This window comes from Neospora caninum, chromosome XII (assembly GCF_000208865.1).
Source record: "Neospora caninum Liverpool complete genome, chromosome XII".
In the NCBI taxonomy this organism is placed as follows: domain Eukaryota; phylum Apicomplexa; class Conoidasida; order Eucoccidiorida; family Sarcocystidae; genus Neospora; species Neospora caninum.
In genome coordinates, this window is record NC_018398.1 from 3,164,811 (window position 1) to 3,186,544 (window position 21,734).

General features: G+C 52.9%; 4 protein-coding genes across 4 annotated transcripts; 3 read left to right on the forward strand and 1 right to left on the reverse strand.

The window, feature by feature from the left end:
- Window positions 1–569: 569 nt before the first annotated feature.
- On the forward strand, window positions 570–4,546 carry NCLIV_064180 (conserved hypothetical protein; the record flags this gene model as incomplete). Its single annotated transcript, XM_003885969.1, has 3 exons — window positions 570–2,678; window positions 3,626–3,691; window positions 4,274–4,546. 3 exons carry the CDS (start codon window positions 570–572, stop codon window positions 4,544–4,546), a joined length of 2,448 nt encoding a protein of 815 aa, XP_003886018.1.
- Window positions 4,547–8,794: 4,248 nt separating this feature from the next.
- On the forward strand, window positions 8,795–11,894 carry NCLIV_064190 (putative dimethyladenosine transferase; the record flags this gene model as incomplete). The annotated part of the gene is made up of 6 exons (XM_003885970.1): window positions 8,795–9,053; window positions 9,440–9,609; window positions 9,781–9,827; window positions 10,775–10,979; window positions 11,185–11,542; window positions 11,830–11,894. The coding sequence occupies 6 exons, from the start codon at window positions 8,795–8,797 to the stop codon at window positions 11,892–11,894; spliced, it is 1,104 nt and encodes a 367-aa protein (XP_003886019.1).
- A 2,604-nt stretch (window positions 11,895–14,498) lies between these two features.
- NCLIV_064200 (conserved hypothetical protein) lies at window positions 14,499–15,260 on the reverse strand (the record flags this gene model as incomplete). Its single annotated transcript, XM_003885971.1, has 1 exon — window positions 14,499–15,260. The coding sequence occupies one exon, from the start codon at window positions 15,258–15,260 to the stop codon at window positions 14,499–14,501; it is 762 nt and encodes a 253-aa protein (XP_003886020.1).
- Window positions 15,261–16,393: 1,133 nt separating this feature from the next.
- Window positions 16,394–20,713, forward strand: NCLIV_064210 (GL15789, related; the record flags this gene model as incomplete). Its single annotated transcript, XM_003885972.1, has 9 exons — window positions 16,394–16,516; window positions 16,795–16,905; window positions 17,276–17,457; window positions 18,474–18,570; window positions 18,860–18,944; window positions 19,255–19,502; window positions 19,931–19,993; window positions 20,215–20,346; window positions 20,615–20,713. 9 exons carry the CDS (start codon window positions 16,394–16,396, stop codon window positions 20,711–20,713), a joined length of 1,140 nt encoding a protein of 379 aa, XP_003886021.1.
- Between the last annotated feature and the right edge of the window lie 1,021 nt (window positions 20,714–21,734).

The following is a 21,734-nucleotide window of genomic DNA, read 5'->3' on the forward strand; positions in this document are numbered from 1 at the left end:
TACATGTATGCGACCGTGGAGGCGTGTAGTGCCGCAGGTACCCAAAGCGAATTGGGAGTTGACAGCCTTTTTGAGGTTTCGTTCGGTCCGCCCTCGGAAAGGCCATCCATAGCGGCCACGCAGACGTTCGTGGGTTGCGCGGCTGTTGTGTGGCGTTCCTCTCCCTTCGGGAGTAGCGAGAGCAGAACGTCTCAGGAAAAAAGAGCGAGGGAAAACGACTGAGGGCTCGAGGCGCTTCGAGGACGCGCTGTGTCCGTGGCGGTCGGGGTTGGTCGGGAACGTCGCGACAAACCGGCAGGGAGAGGACGACACGAAGGAGAGACTGCAAGGCGACACACTCTCCGGAGAGGCAGAGAGGGGAGGCATCCACCTCAGGGAGAGGTGGACTGTTTCGGAAGAGATTAAACGCTTTCTGAAAACAAATACGGTTCGCGGTTTACATTGGCGGGCCTTGGTGCGGAGGCGCGGAGACGGACCACACAACATCTCGCGGCGTTTGTCGCGCCGCAGATGAGGCCGAAGGCCAAGAGACGCAGTGAAACGGCGGCATGTCAGTAAGGACCGAAAAGATGAACTCAGAGCCCGAGACGCCAAAGAAACTGTCGAATGGGGCGCCGGGGAAGCCCAGCCGCAAAGGGGGGAGAAGCACCGGCCGCCTGCGCGACAGAAGGCGGCCAGAGGCGCACAGAGCGAAGCAGCCGATGACAAAAGCGCAGACGGAGGAGACAGCGAGCGCGCGGACAGCAGGACGAGAAGGAGACAGTGTCGCAGCAAAAGAGGACAGACGAACAGAGCTGGAAAGCTCGAAGGTGACGGAATCGAAAGAAGTGGAAAGAGAGGCCGAGGGAGGAAGAGAGAGAGAGGGCGGAGCTCGAATTAATTCTCAAACGTCCTCGAGAGCGACACGGCAAGGGAAGCAGCGGGAGGAAGGTACGAAGAGAGGTGCGCGCAGTCGACAAACGAATGGGGGATCGACTGTGTCTCTGGGGCTTTATTTTGCGGCGGCAGGCCTGACGCCGGAGAAGCCGTCGGGCAAGAAGTCGCGGAACCCGAGGAGACGCGGGCTGCATGACAACCCCTCTATCTCTGTGTCACGGGCCCCGCGCAGTCTCTCGCCTTCTGCCTTTCCAACTCTTCGGCCTGTGGACGAAGCCGATGCTTCTCGAGAGGACTCAGCCGTCTGCCTGCACGCGCCGTCGGGGACAGAAACGGAGAGACGCGTGCGAGGAGGCGACGTCGACAGGCATGAAGGAAACGCCTCAGAACAGCCGGCGGACGCCGCACGAGACAATGGTGCAGCAGGAAGAGGTGCCGAAGAGGCAGCTGGTGAAACAGGTGGCGCGTCCTCGCGAGGGAAGGGAACAGGCGCGGGGGGACGCGAGGCGGGCGGAGTTGGAGCGAGGGAAGGGAGACATCGCCTTGCGAGAAAGCGCGCGTGGAACGCAGACGCGCCACGGGGAGGCGGTGGACCCAGACCCGCTCAAACCCGGCTTGGGTCCGGGTTTTCTGGAAACCAGTCCGGCGGTTCGCAAGAACTGGAGAAGGGCTGGAACGGGAATTCGCGAACGCGGGCGCAGGGGCGGCGCCCTAGCCGTGGGTGCCCCGAGTGTCCATACACCCAAGAGACCCGCGAGGAGGCGTTTCGGCGCGACTTGCGCCTCATCCGACACCAATTTTACTCCGCGGCGAGGCGGGAGCAAGCGAAGGCGTGTTCCGTTTCGCATGCGAGCGAGGCAGAGGGTGCCTCGACTTTCCGAGAAGAGAAAGAGCAGGGAACGCGCCTGGCGCCGGCCCTGGATCCGCGGCGGCTGAAGTATCGCGGGCGGCGCATCCAAGGTGCGGAGCGGCGGTCTGAGGTGAAGGCAAAGATGCTGGTTGAGCGGCAACTGAGGCAGGAGCTGTTCGGCGACCCGGGGAGTCGAACGCCCGTTGTCGACCGTGACGCAGCTCTGCGGAGAGAGACGGAGAACGACGATGGCAAAGTCGAGGGCGGCGAAGCCGAGGGCGAAGCTGGAACCGAAGGAAACGAACTTCGGGAGAGAGAACGAACGAACGAGGCAGCACGGCGCGGAGTCCCTGGGGCGGCAGAGGCGGCCATGCAGGCAAAGCCACGAGGCGAAGAAGCTGAGACAGAGGACGGAGACGAAGGCGAGCGGTTGCAAGGCAACGCGGCGGGAAGCGAAGGGAGGCGAGGATCACGAGCATCGAAGAGTGACGCAGAAAAAGACTGCGAAGCGGGAGCCGAGAGGCAGCCGGAGAGAGGAGAGACCGCCAGCCCACCTGAAGCCACCGCACGCACGGAGAGGGACTCGGGAGGCAAGAGAGAGGACGGCGAGAACAGAGGGCCTCGAGGAAGAAACGAGGACGCAGAAAGGCTTCGCGAGCAGTTGAGGCTGAGTGAAGATGTCCGACGGTACGAACTGTGCAAGCAATTGACGTCACTGAAGAAGCGCGCGAGTGCGCGTCTCCTCTCTTCCGTCTCTCCCGCCTGCTGGCCTCTTCCTGCTTCCTCTTCTCCGCCGTCGCCTGACGGCTACCACTCGCCTGCTTTGGGATCCGCCTTCGGCACACGCGAAGAATGCGACAACCGGAAAGCCCCAGCGGCAGCGCAGGGACCGGAAACGCGCTCACACCCGCCTGCCGCGGGGCCGAGATTCGTTGCGCACTACGTCGACATGGTACGCTGTCAGCGCGTTCTCGTTTCCGAACGGAGATGAGTCAACAAACGCGGGAAAATCAAGGGGGCTGAGCGTTGGGAGCATCCGCCGGCTCCTGTGTGTTTTCGCGGCTCTGTGTGGGCGCGTCGGGAGTTCGAATGCGGCTTCGTAGTTTTTTTGTGTCCTGTCGGGGTTTCGAAATGACGATGGACGCAAACGATGGTCACCTCGTGGGTGTCGGACTGTGAGAGATATGCAGGGGCGTTCAAGCGGCGGTCGTCTCTGCTGGCTTGGGCACAGTTCCCTCGGTATCCATTCCAGCGTATTGCCTTGTACGTTGAACCTAAACGCCAGGCGATCCCTATCCTTTTGTGCGCTTCGCTTCCAGAAACCTTTCGTTTTGTCTTTTCGTCTTCGTCGTCGGTGCCGCCTGTGAGAAACGTGTCTGCTGGCTATGCCCTGTCTTCTACTCGTTTGGATGCTTCACTGGCCTTTCATCCTTCTTCCCCCTTCTCTCTTTTCTGCCTTTGCTTCTCCGTCTTTCTCCTTCCTCTTCGTGGCTTCCTTTTCTTATTCCTTGTCGTCCTCTTTCTTCTCTTTTTTTTCTTCTTCCTCTTCGTCTTCCTCTTCGTCTTCCTCTTCGTCTTCCTCTTCGTCTTCCTCTTCTTCCTCTTCTTCCTCTTCTTCTCTTCCTTTCTTCTCGTCCTTTGTTCCCTTCCTTTGTTCTCTTTTCGTCCTTTTTCCCCCTTTCTTCTCTTCCGTTCTTCCTCTCCTTTTCGGTTTCCGATCTCCTCAAACGTGCCGGCTTTTCCTTTTTGCGCGTCGTGTTGTGGGTTCATTTGCATTTCCGTCTTCATTTTGTCCCTGCTTGTGCTCTCAAGAGTTTTTAGGAGAGCGCGTGTCTGAGGCGTGAGAAGGGCTGATGCCCAGAGGCGTTTCCGTGTGTGTCTCTTCTCGCTTCGTGTCAGGTGACAGGCGAGGACGACTGGGAGTCAGCGTTAAGCGAATTTCTCGTCAGCCTTCATCGTCTCCAAGTACGTTTTCTCGTGCCCGCGTTTCAGATTCGCCATGCAGTTCTCGTTCGCTCTTTCGTCGCTTCCCCTCGTCAGAATCCGGCTGTCTTCTGCGTCTTGGCCTGCATGCGCGAGCGTTTCAGCGCCAGCCTAATCTCCTACAACCTCAGCTACCACACGTTACACGCCTATCTGCGAACACATCCACATCCGTATATATCAGTTTTTCGCAGATGCATACCTATATCTATACGTGTCTATGTACATGTCTACGTTCCTGTCACTATATTTGTGATAAATATGCAAACCGCACGTACAGGTTGATGTGCATATGTATCGGCTTACCCACTGGATCCATCGGTAACTGTCGAAATATAAAAATGCTGCACGACGTCTCTCTGTTGGTTCGTGTTTTTGGTCCCCTCAACGGATTCACCAGCTTCGAGACCGAAGTCACGTTCACGATGGCGGATAGATTCGTAGACGCAAATCGCAGGGGGAGACCCAAAGACCAGGCTCAGATGCAGCTGGAAGCTGTGGAAGCTCTGGGCGCTTCTGTTTCACGTGCTCGTGTCTCTGGCCATGTGCGCGCGCCCTCGCCAGGTCCGTTTGTTAACAAAGGCCCCGCAGAAACAGGCAACTCAGCGTCGCTTCGTTCTGGGGCTGAAGGCTGCACTCGTCGCCCTGAGGGCCAAGAAGGGGACAGCGAGAGACGAAGACCCGGACGAAGATCCAGCCGAGAGGAAAAAGCCGAAGCTGATCATCCTGGCGGCCAACTGCGAGCCGACAGTCTCAGCAGGCAAGCGAGAACCCGCGAACGACCTCTTTGAGAAACCAGAGAGCGAAAACAACGTTACGTCTGAATGTTTGTGTTAAGATGCCGGTTTCGCGTCTCTTCCTCTGGACTCTTGTCGATGAGGAAGGCGCCTCGGCCTCGACACGCACCGAATGTCTACCTGCTCAGACAATCCGCGTGTGCTGCGCTGTCCCCACGGGCTCCTCGCGTTGTGTCTCCTTTTTCGTTTCGCGTCGCCCCGCGATTTTCCTCCTCTTTTCAGCAAGTGACGGGGACGGGATGTTAAAAAAACACTTCCGTTTACACATATCTGCAGCAACACTAGATGCCAAAGACCTACATATTGGCATATGCGTGTATATACATGTCCAATCCTGGTCTCATGCACATGCAAGTAAACATATGGTAGAGTGCGTTTGTCTCATTTTGGAGGTGGTGCATGTGTATTCGCGTCCATATATATATATATATATATATATATATATACGTGTATGTAAGTGCAGTTCTGGGGAGTCAAGTGTGGCAGTAATTTATATGCTTTTGCTGGGGAGTGTATCCTCCGGGTTGGACGACTGGTTTAGATCTTGAATGTCTGATCTACATTCAAGAGTCAATGTGCACTTATCTTGATAGGCGTAGCGCCTGCAGGGGGTGCAGGTGGACTTAGCGACGGGTGCGATTTCAAGCCCTAGTGTTCCCGTTTTTCCTTCCTGTGTTTTGTTTCGGGTTTCTCGCGTGCATTCTTCCCTTCGATTTTCTGCGTGTGTGCAGGAGGTTTGTCGGAGCTTATTGAGACTGTTTTGGCGACCGCCCGCGCGCACGGCGTCCCCGTTGTTTTCTGCGCTTCTCGGAATCGAATAAAGAAGTGGGCAGAAGAGAGGACATCGAAAGACACAGATCGGCGGTTTCACGCAGAATCCGCGGCCAAACGTATCCTCAATTCAACCAGAGAATCATGTGTGTACACAAGCGTATATGCCACCTCAAAAACTACATACGTATTCTTCTGTATCTGCGTATGTAAGCATACATCGACATGTCTGTAATAATATATATATATATATATATATTTATACATGCATGTTCACACATCTGTAGCCATATACATATATGTATGTATGTATGTATGTATGTATGTATGTATGTATGTATGCGTGCATATGTATAAATGTTTGAGACGAGGGACGTATACATTGTTTGTATTTTTTCAGAGCTGTGGGCAGCACTATGAGGCAGAGCTGTGTGACGGTGAAGAACGAAGCAGGACTTGAGAAACAGCTTAAAGATCTCCTCCGTCTTGCCGAGGCGAAAAGAGAGAAGTGGAGAGAATTGCACGGGAACGGCGCCCAAGCTGCAAGGGAACAGGACGGCGGAGACAGGAGGCTGTGATAGGGGACAAAAAGTTCACATCGGCGAGAGGGAATGGGCCGCTCGTCGCCGGCGTGGGACTCAGTGTCGCAGTGTATGCGCCAGGCATGCATCTTGCGATGAGCAAAGACGCCGAGCCGAAGACAGATGAGAGAAGAGAAACGTTTTTTCCGACTCAGCGAGTTGCACCCGCCAGAGAGGCAAACATCGCGCACATTGAGAAGGGGGAACCGCTGCACAAAGCGCACAGGCTTCTCAATCGGTTTCGATGGGAAAAAAAGGCGATTTGTGGTTTTCCTTTTCAGCCGCTCCACGTGAAGAGGTGGTCGTTTTGGGGGGAGGGGAGCATGCGGTGAACTTTCAAGTGCCCGATGCGGGATGAGAAAGGATCACAAATCATCCAAGCAGAGCCAATGCAGGGCGAGCAGCGTCTTTTCAGAAACCTCAGGAGAGAGGGTTTTCGTGATCTTCTTGAGTTTCTTTGCTATTTTTCAGTCGCGTGGTTCCCGTTGGCGTTGCGCACTTTCCTCTTTCTTTCAAGCCACGGGGCGTCAAAAATGCCGAAGCGGCGCCCGCTGTGCCTACACTCAGGGTCGCTCTCCTGCGGAACAAACGAAGACAGTTTCTGTGCTTCGAGGGTTAAGCGGGACTATTTCTTTTGTTAAAAGCAGGAGAGGCGGAGGCACCAGAAAAACACTTTTCTTGTCTTCTCTTTAATGAGGTGGAACCTGCGTCGAATTGCACAGTTCGAAAAGTGTTTGTCACACTCGACGTCGTCTAAACGCTTCTGTGTCCGTAAAATATTGACCAGAAACGGTAAATTCACGAATCGGAAACAAGTCTCGCTTCTCCTGTGTCGTATGGAGAACGGTGAGTGTGTCTATACATCTGCGTCGGCGAGTTCCCGCGAAGCCTCGACCTCGAAAGGGAAGAGAGTCTGACGCTAAGTTTCTTTAGCCTTCCACTGAAGATTTTTCGAAAGCGCGCCACACCTGAAGCCTGTGGAACAGGTTCCAGCTTGAGGTGATGTTTTTCTTCCGAAATGACGCGCAATTCACGTCCGCGCTTGGCGTCTTTCGCCACCTCATTCACACTTAACCTCTGGCACAGAGATGCCTATATGCATATATGTATACATATAAATAAAGATAGAAGTAGATAGATATGAGCCGGAACTCCAGTGGATGTACACACTTTAGCTGCGGTGTGTGATCGAATACTTCGAAGCAAAGTGGCATGAGTCTGGACTGTGGTATCCCCTACCCGCGGGGTGGGACAGGTTTGCTGTTGAGAGCCTTCTCAGCTGCAGTGACACGTCATGCCCATTCTGGAACACGCGAGCGACAAACACAGAGGCTGTCGAGCAAACGCCGGGAGGCTCGTTGGCTGTCTACGTGACGGCGGCATCTGCGGTGTACGTACAGTCCAGCTTTCCTACCAGAAGCATGCTCCTGAATGTCAATGTTCAGGTAATGCATTACCACGGGACGACTAATTTTCTAGCTCTCGTGGAGTCTAGCCACCCGTGAGACATGGTGCTACGGCTTCGCCGTATAACTACCGGAGAGGCGACGAGCGAAGTCGGAACCCGCAGACACAGACAGGAGTAGGTGCATCGTTTTGAGGCTTCAGGTGTTAGGTGAGACGAGAAAAAGAGGAAAGTATTTAGACTTGAAAGTGAGATCTAAGGTTGGGATGTCTGTGACCCATTTACGGTAACCCGCGAACGGCCCTTATTCGCCCTTATCCCGCGGCTGGCTGCATGCGCATGCTGGGCGAAGAAACTCGCATCGCCTCGCGCTTTTCCCGCCTTTCCCTCAAATATCGTGTAACCAGGCCACATATGTCCAGTTTCCTCCTCTTCGAAAGTACTCTGGTTGTTCGTGGGAAATCAAGTTTGGTTTTTGTTTCTTCTGGAGAGCTCCTGTTGCGTCTTCTTTTCCGCGGGGCAGCTTGACCCCACATCGCGGGCCGCTGTTGAGTTAATCCACTGGTTGACTTCACGCCGGGCCAGCCGTGTAATTCTGATTCGTACACAAATTCGTTTCGTCTTCTTTCTTTTCTTGCTTCAACCAAAACGCCACTAGTCGAAATTCTTGTTTCTCCCGAGTCGCAGAGCTCCGCGTCGGCGATCAACTGCCCAGGAGGGAGTCCGCGCTGGTTCAAGGTCTCAAGAGATACGCCTTTCTGCCTGTTCTCCAGTCGCACACAATTTTTGCCGAGGCTTTCCAGAGACAGACTCGAAGTTCAGCTGTGCGTATCTGTGTGTTTTTGGCAATAGTTTTTTGGATGGTGGGACCACTCGGCTGCAGCTGAGGCAAGAAATGGTGGCCGTCGACAACTGAGAGGCGGCGCTCTCTTGAAGAAGACGTACGTGGAAGAAGTGGATCCTCGTCAAAATCGTGTGGTATTTCATTCAAAAGCTCTCTCAAGGACTCGGCATTTTCCGAACATACGAGGGGCACGGAAGACTCCGAAGGAGGGTTTCTCGGCGGTAGGCATGCAAGAATTTCAAAACTCTGTTCGTCGGCGTTGTCCTTCTCGCTCGTGATGAAGCGCGATGCCCTCGCAACGTGAAAGTAGAACGAAAAGCTTATTCGCGGTTTGAACACACGAGAATGCCCCTTGTGTTTACGCCGTCGTCTCCTTTATCCGCCGTGCGACACCGCCTGATCCAAGGATCTCAGGTGTGCGTACACCGTGAGGCTTGTTCACTCGGACCGGCGTCGACTGTTTTGAAACGTACCTCACTTCGTACGGCCTCGATTACCCCCTTCGCTTCGTGTTCTTTCTCTTCTTTCTCTTTTCCATCCTCGACTTCATTTTCTTCCTCCGGCCCATCACCTGTCTCTCCGTTTTCAACTTCGCGTCTTCCACATTCTGTTGGCCCCGGCCTTTCGCCTCGGGCTGTCTATACACCTGAATCGTGGTCTGGTTCGCTTCTTCTCTCATTTCCCACCATGGCGTGGCGCAACACCAAGACGGGGAAAGCCCGCAGTGGGCCGTTCAGTCGTCCTGTGGCCACCGTGGCGACAGCAAATCGACAACCTCCGAAACGCGCAGGAAACGCAGTGAACAACGTGCCTCTGCCTCCTACGATGGGGTTGCCCCTGCAGAAGAAGTTTGGACAGCATCTGTTGAAGAATCAGGCAGTCCTTGACAAAATCGTTCAAGCGGCAGACATTCGGTCGTCCGACACCGTTCTTGAAATTGGACCTGGTGCGCAACAAGCGGGGGGAAATCGAGAGAAATCAAATCAAACATAGTTTACGACGTTGCCAGTCTCCATGCCTGGGTGTGCACGAAACGTGTGCGGATGGATATTTCTGCGCCGTGCGACGTTTTGTCCAGAGAAATACCCATGTAACGGGCCTCCGCGCATCTGTATTGCGTACGTGTCCCGCAAGCAAACTGCTAGTGTACAGTTTTTTATGCGTGCTTGCTTCTGTGTATACACTGCGGTGTATCTAGAAGGTTATTGAGACAGAGATCGAGCCAGGCAGTACTGTGGACACCGTAGCTTTTTTGTACTTGGGCGTCTTTCTAGGTGTACATACACCGTCTTAGGGTGGCTATCTTGTTGCCGTTTCCGTTTCTGTGCGTAGGTACGGGAAATCTGACAATGCGTCTCTTGCCCGTGGCTCGCGAGGTTGTCGCTCTGGATGTTGACGCACGCATGGTTAGCGAAGTGAAGAAAAGAGCGATCAGCAATGGCTTCATGAATCTCGTCGTCCGGCACGGGGATGCTCTTCGTTCTGACTTGGGCACCTTCGACGTTTGTGCCGCCAACCTTCCCTATCAAATTTCGTCTCATTTTCTTCTTCGTCTTCTCGCGCATCGACCGCCCTTCAGGCAAGTGTCCGAATCCCGTCATAGGTCTTCATCGTAACGAAAAGAACGGCATTTTTGTCTCACGCGGCACTCATGCATTGCCCGTGCCTTGCAGGCGCAGCAACCGCCCCTCCAGGAAAGAGACACTTCAACTGTGACAAGGTGTGCTGACCCTGAGGACGTGTGCAGGGTGCGGCGTGGCTTCATCGGAGATACTTTGACAGATGACTCATTATAGCGTGCTTACATATGTATCGGCTTGTATAGATACATATATACATATTGTTTATGCGTGTATATATGTATATATATACGTTCCTCTACAGATCTACTTACGCATTTCTATGCATGAATATCTGTATGTATATATATATATATATATATATATGTTTGTGTTGGGTTTTCGGACGATACTGGCAGTTTGTGGTACGGGAAGCAACGCGTCGTCGGAGGGCTCATTTGGACTGTATGTGAATTTTCACTGTAAATTCGAAAATGTGTTTCGTCTGTTAAGCGTTCTCGTGGTACCATCCGCTGTCTGCCACGTGGCGGGATGATTAGTGCCTCGATACAAAGAGGCTTGAAACTGAAAACAGTCTGACGACGCCAGCCAAAGAAGCTGGAGTCTTCTGATGGTGCGCAGGGGTTATGACCGCCTGAGAAAGTGGTTGGTTGCGAGTGTGTTTGCGCTACACATGAGTACCGCTGCACGTACACAAGGATTCTCATTCAGTTGAGCATTTCCTCGCCGTGGATATGAAAGGCTAGTACTTTAGACCTGTTAGACAAGGAGTGTGAAAACCGAAGCTACCCTCCTGTGCTGCGCCCTCTACCGTCGACATCCTTTTGCGTCGTCCCACCTGTCTTCGTCAGCTGGAACAGCACGGCCGAAAGTGTCTCGTATCGGCGCAGTTTTTTTCGTATTCCCCTCAATCTGGCATGTTTGCCCCCACTCTCTCGGTTCCCGTATCCCAGAGCGCAGCCTCCGAGAAGGCGCGGACAGCGTTGTCTGTTTTATTGTCGATATAGTGGCGGGTCGTTTGATCTTCTGTCCCAATCCGCGTCTTTTTTTTCGGAATTGACTCTCTTTCTCCCATCCCCCCTTTCAGATGCGCCGTTCTGATGTTCCAGAAGGAGTTCGGCGAGCGGCTCATGGCACAACCCGGAGACAAGAACTACTGCCGGCTCGCGGCGAATGTTAGTCTCTTCTGTACTGTCCAGCGCGTGTGCAAAGTGGAGGCAAAACATTTCACGCCGCCACCCAAGGTCGACTCGGTCGTCGTCAAAGTCGTTCCTCGACCTAATCTTCTGGATGTGAGTCGCGTCTCAGTTCTAGGCTCCGCGCGCGGCCTCTCCCGTGTGCTCGTCCGCCTTCCTGTGGGGTTTGTGTTTGCGCCTCTTGTTTCTGTGCTTCCGCTGCTGAATCGAATTCGGTGGAGGTGTTGTGGCGGCGACGGTGTCAAAAGGACAGTTACACGTTATCTCGAGCCTTTCCGCCATTCTGCGCTCGCCTCCTCAGGTCGACTTCAAGGAGTGGGATGGTTTGATGCGGATTTGCTTCGGGCGCAAAAATCGAACGCTGCACGCTCTGTTTCGACGGTCATCCATCCTGTCCATGCTGGAGGCGAACTACAAGACGTGGTGTACCCTCAACAACTGTGCGCCCACGTCCCAGCCGTTCCGCGACTTCTGTTTAGGTGTCCTCAGCGAGACTGGTTTAGGCGAGCGACGGAGCGTCACCATCGACATCGACACATATTTCTCTCTTCTTCTCGCCTTCAACAAGAAGGGAATCCACTTCGTCAACGTTGCCAACCTACCTGCGGGCTCCGCAGGAAAAGCAGCCGGCAGCGGGTCGGCGGAGAACTCCATGGCTGGTGAGTGCTCGGTGTGTGACGTCCCGAGAACGGAACAGAAAGCGATGACAGGTTTTGTCATTTCTTTGTCGTGTTTGGTCGGTGATTAAGATACACCAGCCTCGTGGGGGACGCGGTGAGCAGCGGGGGTGGGCGAGGGGAGCGGGAACGGCACGGGTTCCGATACGTGACTTTCATTTGCGTCTTCGATTCGCACCCCACAGAGTCAGCTGCCCTCGGAATTCTCGTTCCGTAAGTATGCGTGGGAAAAGGATACCGTTCGTTTTGTTTCTCTGTCGGTTGTTCAGGCATCGATGAATTCTTCTTTTACGACGAAGAAAAAGACAAGGGTGATGACGACGAAGATATGTGAGTTTCAGGTAGCACCGCGCGGCCAGTGCTTTTCCTCTCTTTTGTTTCACATCTCATCTTCGTTTGCTCTCCTTTCTTGCGCGCTCGTCTTTTCGATCTTTGTCGTGGTTACTACTTCCCTCGGTGCGGGTGAGAATAACACCAGTGGGGAGGAAGAATGCGCATCCTCCGTCTCTACTTTTTCTCAGTTTCTCGGTCTGCTGTGTACATTGGCTTGAAGAAAATAAATGAAACAAGAAATCCAACAGGGATATTTGAATTAAACATTTAGATCAAGTGGGGCGTCGCCGTGAGCTCTTCTGTTTCAACCGTTTGTTTCTAGGGGAACTTGCTAGGTTTGCCTCGTTCTGAATTCCGCTTCTTCAGTGATGCCGCGCCGTGCAGGCAATGTCGTGTACCTTTCGCGGTCCAGCTAGGACGTCTCGTCGGAGGGACGAGCGTCGGTGGAACAAAACGGAGTTGGGACAGTTGTGAACGTGGATTAGCGACATGGGGATGTCACTCTTTCCCACTAGCGATATCCCCAGCTGTCAATCCGTAACAAGCCCACAAAGCTGTTACGGAGTTATCAGGCCATCCGAGCGGCAACTATTCGTTAGAAGCGTGGAGTCTCGGTTGAGGCCACGGGATTACTCAAATCATTACCTATCCACTAACTACATTTCGAGTCATAAATTGTTGACATAGCAACATTCGGGTATTCAAAGCTCGAATCGCATATGACTGGCCGCAGTTGCATGCGGATCTGCGCATGTTCGATTGTAAAGTGCGACACGCCTGACCCCGTTTACATGTGTTGCGATATACTTTTTTCGGCCGAAACCGTCTGTGTCCATCCCTGCGTGTCGGATGTCCCTCTTTTAGCGGCACTTCTCCGTGGCAACCTCATTCACGCACAGGTGTTTCACGGGAGGCACGAAGCATTACCAAAAAACAGGTGTTCTTGTGGAGACGCAACTAGAGAATGTGAATCGGTTCGACAACGGGCATTCTCCTGAGAACGAGAGGTCTTGAAGCTGAGGAGTAACCAGCAGTCAGGGGAAATTTAATGGCGTACCACCCTCGCTACTTCGCCGAAATAACCGGCAGCACTGGGGTAACACTCGTGGGGACGCGAGCCATATCTCTTCACTAAGGCAAATGCTATTGATCCCAACGACGCATTGCGATATTTTCTCTCTGCTTCCTCATGTAGTTGTAATCTCCAGGACAGAGTTATTGGCATGCCCGCCGTTTGTAAGCAATTGATAATTGTCACAGCGGTCTCACGCATGCTCTCCATCCACGTAACAGATACACCTATCGAAAAGGAGGACCAGTCACGAGCGGCTGTCCGTAAATCGCAGTGAGATGACGTTACGGACGCATTTGGCTTTTTCCATGTAGGCTTTATCTTAGCGTCAGCAGTGGCGCTGGGAAACTCCCAACCATAAAACAGCATATGTTGCGAACAGCAAGATGGCTTCGTTATCGGACGCCCTGAACGTGCCTGACGAGGTGTGAACCAACGTAGGGATGCCAGTTCGGGTTGCGACAAAAATTTCCTGGAGACGGCTCGCACTCCTGACCAGCATCGAAACTGGGTTTAACCTGACGCTGTGGGATATCTTAGAACTTCCTTCTTTATGCTCCAGCTTGCCTGCGGCGTGGATCGCCGTTAATAGTTGTCTCAGCATCTGAGGAAGAAAGCATAGACACTTGAGACACTTGCTGACTGGCCCCCTTCAACGAACTGTGAAAGACACAGCATGTGTGTGGGTCGCCGCTGCAACCAGCCGTGTACGATGCAGGATTCAGATAAAGCCTGATCCCGAACCGAGGGGGCCTGGAGTATCGATTGAAACAATGTGCTCCAACTCCTCTGCAGCATCTCACAATCCGCGTACACGATTTTAGGTCGGATGTGCAAACCGGATGGACACCTTTGTGGGATTTGTGTCCCGCGACGTCGTCCGCGGAATTCTGGAAAGCCTTAGTTCGTTAGTGACCCAGTTAAGCTCTATTTGGGTTTTCTGTATTATTTTAACCGACTGGATATGATGTTGAATGCACTTGTCTCCTGTCTTCGCTTGTTTAAGAGGCCTTCTTGATTGGCGTCCATAATCCTAAACAAAGCAGCAACGAGACACTTGATGTCCAAACATGTTCCCAGCCGCTTTCACGGTTCCACAGCAGACACTCCTTTTCCTGGGGTCGGAGTACCCCTGGAAGCATAGAGACGTTTCGCCCCACCCCTCCTCCTATCACGCCGTCGCGGGTCGATCGTTCCTTAACTATGTGTGTCCTTCTTTGAGGCGATCACCTTGGTTGGGGATGTTCACTATGATCGTGGTCAACCTCGATTCCTACGCCACGAACACAGTTGTGTAGAAGTGGACCTTCATTCTCAGGACTGCTCGTCAGATAACCACCAAAGAAGAATCCACTCGACTCACCGACCACTTTGGACACGGCAACTAAGCAACTAAGGCGTCGTCTCTAATGAGCGTTGGGTCAGCCCCGTCTCCGGTAACAGAGCATCCGCAGATTGCAGGTGCAGCGCGTTGAGTGGGTGTGAACGCCTAAAGTGTCCTGGACGTCAACAGTGCTAAGGCTTTGCAATGGCTCACTCGCTCTGGTCGAAATTCCCATACTGTGACACAGCCCGGGGATTCCTAACGTATGTTGCTCGGGGCATTTCGTCGAGCATCTCCGGAGCGCTGGGCATGAATCCGAAGTCTTTAGCCACAGACCGTCGAGGCGCATCGTCTGATAGGTACCCTGCGCCAAGTACAAGAGTGGACTCGTTTCTCTTGTTCCCGCTCCCACAAGATTCCCGAGCACTAGAGCTCTCCGCGACAGCAGCAAACACCAACTGCTCCTGGCCCTGCTTTCCCCGCACCGGATGTCCTCTACGTTCTTCTGCATACTCGAATCTCTCCTGATCCGTAGCATCTCCGAAAACTAGAGTAGATTTGTTGTGTTCGCTGTTGACAGCTTTCCCGTGTTTTGTGTGTGGACTGCCCGCGCGTGGGTCGTGTAGCTGTTCTTGCGTCATGCTGGAAAGACCCGTAGTGTCGTCACCAAACTGCACCGAACTCTTGTTTTTGTTTACATGCCTCGTAGCCGTCGTCACCTGTTCGACGTAGAAAGACGGGTCTACGGGAGGCTGGTGCCGCTGTTGCTCGACAAACGCAAACCGTTCAGCAGAAGCCTCTTCTCCAAGGCAAACCGTCGATTTGTTGTGGTCAGGATTTGGACGAACGTGCGAATGCGAGACAGTGGAGCTGTGGTCGCCGAGCCCTTTGAACAGTCCATCGTAGGGTCGATTTGCCTCTTTATCGTCGAGGCACACTTTGCCATGGTCGTCAGGGGCGAAAGATGCCATCGTGTTTTGCTTGTATGCTAGTTCCAGAAGACGGCACTACAGCTTCCGTTGCGAGTTGGTGGGGGTTCCACCAGTGTTGAGAAAAGTCGAAATGTTTGTGTGAATTTGCCAAGCTAGTCAGTGCGACATGTCACCGATCACTCGACACAGCATTGCTGCCTATTACCTTACACTAAGAAGATGGTTCACCAAGTGGAGCACCGCCCCGTGACAGCACTGGTACCCGTGCCACAGCGGGCCCACTTTTCCGTAAACAGTGAGTCTGTAGTCAAATGTACCAGCTATATTTAGCTATTGAGTTGGAGCGTCAATGGCACTAGGAGTGACTCTCCGAACGTGTGCTCGTCGATGTTCGTGCCTGCATGCGAAACCTGTGGCCCCATGGCAGAAGCGCCTTTGCCGAACCCCTGCTGCAGGCACACGCACGTAGTAGACTTAGAAACCGATCATATTTGTATGGCAACACCGAATATTTTGTCTGCGTCTGTCGAACGGAAGAATGTGACCATAAGGGAGGGACTTCGCTGAACAGTGCCAAGGTGAGAAAAACCATTTACGGAATAGCGGCAGATGGGGACATCTCCCACCTGCCGCGCGAGCCTGGTTTTTAACACGCTCTCTGGGTCTCAGTCACCGATGGTCCTTCACAATCCTCGCAGGGGAAAATTTAATTTCCAAGATCTTCTTCGTGACAAATGAACTCACGTGTGCGTGGCAATCGCACCCCTCCACACTGTAGATAGCCTGTTATAAGCATACTCCGGAAGGCGAGTTACATGACTATTGCCGCCTTTTTCCTCCGTGATAGTTCATTCTTGGAGTGTAGCGCGAAAGCTTGACTCCACACGACGTTTAGACCAGGAGGCCACGACCTCTCATGTTTGCGGCAAACGGACGACATGCGAGACCTCTCCTGTCCGCACATCAAACGCAGTGTGCTGACCGGCAAGCAGTCTTACACGAGCGGTAATACTCAGCTCTGCCTGCGAAGTCCTTTCAAGTAAGCTACGGCTTACGGGAAGACGCACCCATCGTTGCATCTCAACACAAAACTCTTGGAAGCCACGTTTTCTTGTCCATTTCGCTCACTTGCGGATCCAGCATATCAAAACGAAAATAACCGGTTTGTAACGATGGCGCCAGATAAAAAACGCGCAGGCGACGCAGATGCAACCAGCACTAAAAAGGGAAAGCCACCTGCGAAGCCTGCCCCCGAGGATCTGGAGATTCAGATGAAAAAGCAGCTCTTGCAAGAGGTGCGTGCACGAGCCTAATAATGGAGGACTGCCTATTCGGGTTGCTGAACAACCGTTCGTTAGAAACACGGAGAACACAAAAGAAGGGGTGTCTTGCTTGAACTGTAAACCCCGGGCCACCTTAAAAGATGCCTGAGGGTGGTGAATAATGCCTGAGTCCTGTGACCGCGCAAGAATTAGATCTGACGGAGTACTGCAACGCAAAGAATTGATGATAAAAGCCTCTGCACTTTGCCACTTGTCAATGTGACCACTTCGTTTTTTGCTCACCCTCGCAGCTGAAAACACTGAAGGCAGAATGTGAAGGCGAGGCAAGACTCTTCCATGAGATTTCGTCAGAGAAAGAACAACTGAGCCACCTCTGGGTGATGGAACAGAGTGCGGCTGAGGTACGTCCCCATTCGACACTTACAGTGCGGCTGAGGTACGTCCCCATTCGACACTTACACGCATCCTTAAGTCAAACCTCAACAGCGACAGGTTACAGAAATAGGAGCAGCGGTTTTCGGTAGTTGTCCAGTGGTTCTTAACCGATTCCACAATCGTATCGATCACGAAGCTGTAATCAGTGACTATTGTGTGAATGACAACGCTACCACCTCGTTGAAAGCACCGCCTTGAGAGTAACACGGTACTGTCTACTCTCTGCTCCAGAAGATAAGATTTCAGCGACAACCTGTCGCTAGGTAGCAGCGTGGATGTTTACTGTCTCCTCTTAACCGAGAGAGCGGTGTGAGCATCTGTGGCCGATGCACTCAGGAAAGACACGATCTTTTACGGAAGAAGAAAGACGAAATCGTCGATGAAGTCGAATCATTCGGGATGGAGTTGAAGCTGTGCAAGCTGCGCATCAAGCAGCTGCTAGCGGAACAAAGCGAGGAACAGACACAGTTAAAGATCGACGCCGAGGCTGCTCTGAAGCTTCGAGAGGACGTCCACAGGTAGGCCACAACTGCCTCCTGCCGCTCCCTTGTGGTTTCCCTTCAAGTCATTCTCCTTTGAGAGAGTCAACCCCGAACCCACTGCGTTTTGTCGGAATCCGGGTGGATGCGGGATTAAACAGCAGAGAGGCGGCTGCCTGAGAGCGCTAGAATCAGGTGCGTACTTGTGCTCCAGAGGCAGGGAGGATGCGCTGTGGTACGAGAAGCAGGACCAGTTGTCGATGGCAAGGGAAACGCAAACCGCTCACGCTGAATTCCTTCAAGAACTGAAACTCCGACAAGACGAGAAGATCCTTGAACTCCGTCGAGAATTTGAAAGGAGCGCGCGCGACTTGCATAACAAGTGGAAACTCCGAACCGACAATGTGGGACCGCGTTGGCCGGACATTCATCGGTCATGAATTCTTTTCTCCGGAGCCAAGGCACCTCTGGCCGTGTGCACTGGGTTTCTAACAAGGGTATAGTTGAGATATACCCGAGGACAGCCACGCATATTGACCCTTCTAACTGTGTGCGACGCGACCTCGTAGGGGAAAACCATGCATTCACGTGAATTGGTTTGGGTTGCGGACTGTGGCATGGTACGGTCGGATGTGGAGCCTGTGCTGACCTGAACACGTCACGTCAAAGACATCTAACATCGTCTTTCGTGTCGGTGACTCTGGTTACGGTGGGTGCCTGCAGCTGAAGGACGAGATGCAGAAGAAGCGGAAGCTCGTGGTTGCAAAGATTGAAGCAGAAAAGAACAGTCATTTGATGTATGTTCCTGTCTTCACTGGCAGTCGCTGCATCAGAAGCAAAACAACATCGGCGAAGCCGCTACAAAACAACATCGGCGAAGTCGCTATGTGTGTATTTGTAGCCAATCTGCAGGGCGAGTTGATATGGAACTCTACAAAACTCCCCCACACCAACTGTGACCTCCTGTGCACGAACCCCCCTTTAAACCTGTAAATCTGCGACGCTCTGAGCACGAAGCTACCACGGGCGGATGAACGACGTCTTTTCTTTTGCAGCATGGTGCAGTCCCAGAACGCAAAAACCTCCCAGGCAATAAAACGTTACTACGGAGATATCACGTCTTCCAACCTTGAGCTAATCAAACGCCTCAAGGTAAGATGAAATTTTTGCTGGTAAGGGAGGAGCACTCTTCCGTAGACCCCTCATTAGCACGTTGCGGAAATAATCTGGGTCAGTACAAGGGGGGCTCTTTGTGTAGCGTTGGCTCCACCAAAGAAACATCCATGCCATGGACAAGTACAAGCAAGCCGAATAACAACGAGCCAGACCGCGGGAGCATATGGGGAGTCACACACTCTCAAAGAAGCGTAATTAGCTGGCAGTTCTGACAGCTCTGTGTGCCGACTACGGCATCATGCCCGCTTCCTTTGTTCGCTTGCAGAAAGAGCATGCGGATCTTAAACAAGCGGAGACACGAGAGGGGAAACGCATGGCCGACTTAATTGCAAAGAATCGGGGTCTTGTGGGTGTGTGCGATCCGGCACCGACATGAAGGAGCACCTAGAAAGGTCGATCGAGCTGGTGATGCATAAACAGTTATCACACTCTTTTGGACTTCACGGTGGGTTTGCAGCCATCTGTTCCGAGGAAGTAGACAGACGAGGACGTACAACACAGTTGGCAACAACGACGACACGAGGCCCTAAAAGTGGACCTCAACGCGGCCGCAATTTTGAAGGGGGAATCCCACTACCGGAGCATCAGTGACCTGTCAACAGATGATAACAGCTCTCAATAGGGGCTCGTCGCTTCGTATCTGTTGCGTGTAATGCATAGAGCCGCTCCGGAAAACGACACAGGAGACGGAAAAGCTGCAACATGAACTCCGGTTGTACGAGATCGACAAAGCCAAACTTGCTGAAGCAAAGCAGAAATTGGCCGAACAGGCAGCAACTCTTGCTAGGCTGGAACAGCAAGCAGAGATCTTGGAGCAGCAATCCGAGACGCTGAAAAAAACAAAAACCGAGTTTCAGCAGCGGTATCAGAGAACAGTTTACGGCCTTCAACAGAAGGCCGGCTTGAAGGTATGCGAAGTCCTTCTTCTTTTTCCGATCAGTTCATACGCTTTGTTAACTCCTTCAGAAACCCTTTCTGAGTCTCTTGTCTCGCCTGTTGTCCAGCGCCTCGCCCAAAAGCGAGGTCCTGCGGCACTTTTGCAATCATGTTCTTAGAAGGTGCTAGTTCATGTCGGTATCAAAGCCCAAAATTCTGGAACGCCACACCCACCTCACACCAGACGTTCTCAGCGCTGTAGTCTACCGCCTACCAAATCTACTTCCGGTCTGCATCCAAACGCATGTACGACTCACGGACCAATGGCATGCTGGTGATCGCTTGCGTCGAACAGCACGAATACGGCGCGCGAATCTCTCATCGTCCAATGCCTTAAATTCGTTCGCAGTCTACTCGATATCAAGCGGCTTCTTTTTTTTGCCGCTGATTATGCCTGCAGACTATGATTCTCGAAAGAAAGCTCAAGGCTCTGGAGGAGGCAGAGGAAGTCGCCCAGGCCCAGGTACGAATCTGTCTGCTCTTGATGTCCAAGAGATCCCCCGGTCCGTAGTAATGCAAAAAACGCAAGTTTCGAAGATCCGGACAACCACAAGTCCAGCTAACTGTGCAACACAATACGGAGAACGTGTGTTAACGTGGGGAAATTGCTTTCTTTTCTGGAGCAGTTCTCGTCCACAGATTACAACTCTGCATGGAGCTGATGTTTGTGAGTCTTCTGTTCAGGTTGAAGAGCTGCGGTATCGTCAACATATCGAAAGCTCGGATTTGGTCCCCCTGTCCAAAGGAGCCGATGAACTACTTAAAGCCAAAGACGCGCTAGCTGACGAACTACGGGACGACATAAAAACCTTGAAGGTGTGTACGCGTGAAAACTTGTAGTCGATACAATCTGTACAGGGGCCCGGCCGAAACCGTATAGCTTATCCGTTGCGTACACACCGCAGTTCTACTAGGTTCGAGCTCCGTGTGGACGCTCTCATGGCGGCTCACGGTTCGACCTGAGCGCGGGAAGTCGCGGAAGCAGGGAGCCGAACAACGCCTGCAAATTGGCTATAATTTTTTCGGAGATCTCGCCAGCCTTCACAAACCCCTCAGGCGTTCCTTCGTTTTGCGTGACATTCAGGATCTCCACGACATGGCCGTCGAGCAGTACGCGAGCTGCATGGCCTCCACTGGAGTCCCAGTCGACGATTTACAATTCGTGCCAATCAGATACTCGTGATTGCTCCGAAATAGGTGACCTTGAACGTTGTTTTTCCCGCAAGCCTCGCCAGGCACAAGCTGTGGAATGTTTTTATGGTTCTTCATGGTGGAAGGTACAGAGGGCGCTGCGCCCCAATAAGAACTGGAAGACTGTTCGATAGCCGGTTACTGCTTCTGGGGTGTGACGCTTTACTGTGTTGGTCTCAACATTGTCTAAGGGCTTACGCCGCCGTGCCCTACAATGCTCTTCAGCCACAAGTTGTCAGGCAAGCCGGATAGAAACTGCGGGACTGCCAGTTCCGAAGAACACAACTTCTGTTTACATCAGTTGCATATTGCCAGCGCAGCTTGTCAGGGGGCGGGGCGTCCAGTATGAAACAGAGAGATCATCCACGGGAGGCAACGGCAGCAAAAATGGGAGGCAATAAAATCCGGGTATCCGAAATGCCCTCGGCTGGGCATGAGAAGGAGCCTTTTTCGGGCACGCAGGGGCTAAAAAAGAGGAAGAAGCGATGATATTTTGTGGGGGGTCGCTCCGGAGGGTACGTCGCATGATGTCTACAAGCACGGAGGCTAGCGTTTCGATTTTTACAGACTCTGCCCTTACAGCTTTTTTGTGCGGAGCCGCTGACCCCACCATGATCGAACCGGTCTCCCTGCTAAGACGCGGGTAAATCAATCATTGAACCACGCATTTGACCCGGTCCGTCGTCTCGCACCGCATTGTAACCCCTGTGTTGCAGCTGTTGCTGCCATTTGCCCACTTGCGGCGACCGTATGCTTATGACATGCACCCTACTTACCCTTTTGTACCGAAACACAGTAGTAGAGCTCAAATACGTTTGGTTAATGTTATGAGGAGCAATCAAGACGCCACCGCAACGGCTCATGTTGTGTGCGGGCGCAATTGCGCGTATGTAGCCAAGGAAATGGAAAAGACTGCCACGAGTCGCAACACGCGTCAGATTGTAGATCTCCTCATTTGGGCCGCTCTTTTGCGTCTCATGCAGCGATCTGAGCATTTCAGCTGGCCAGGACAT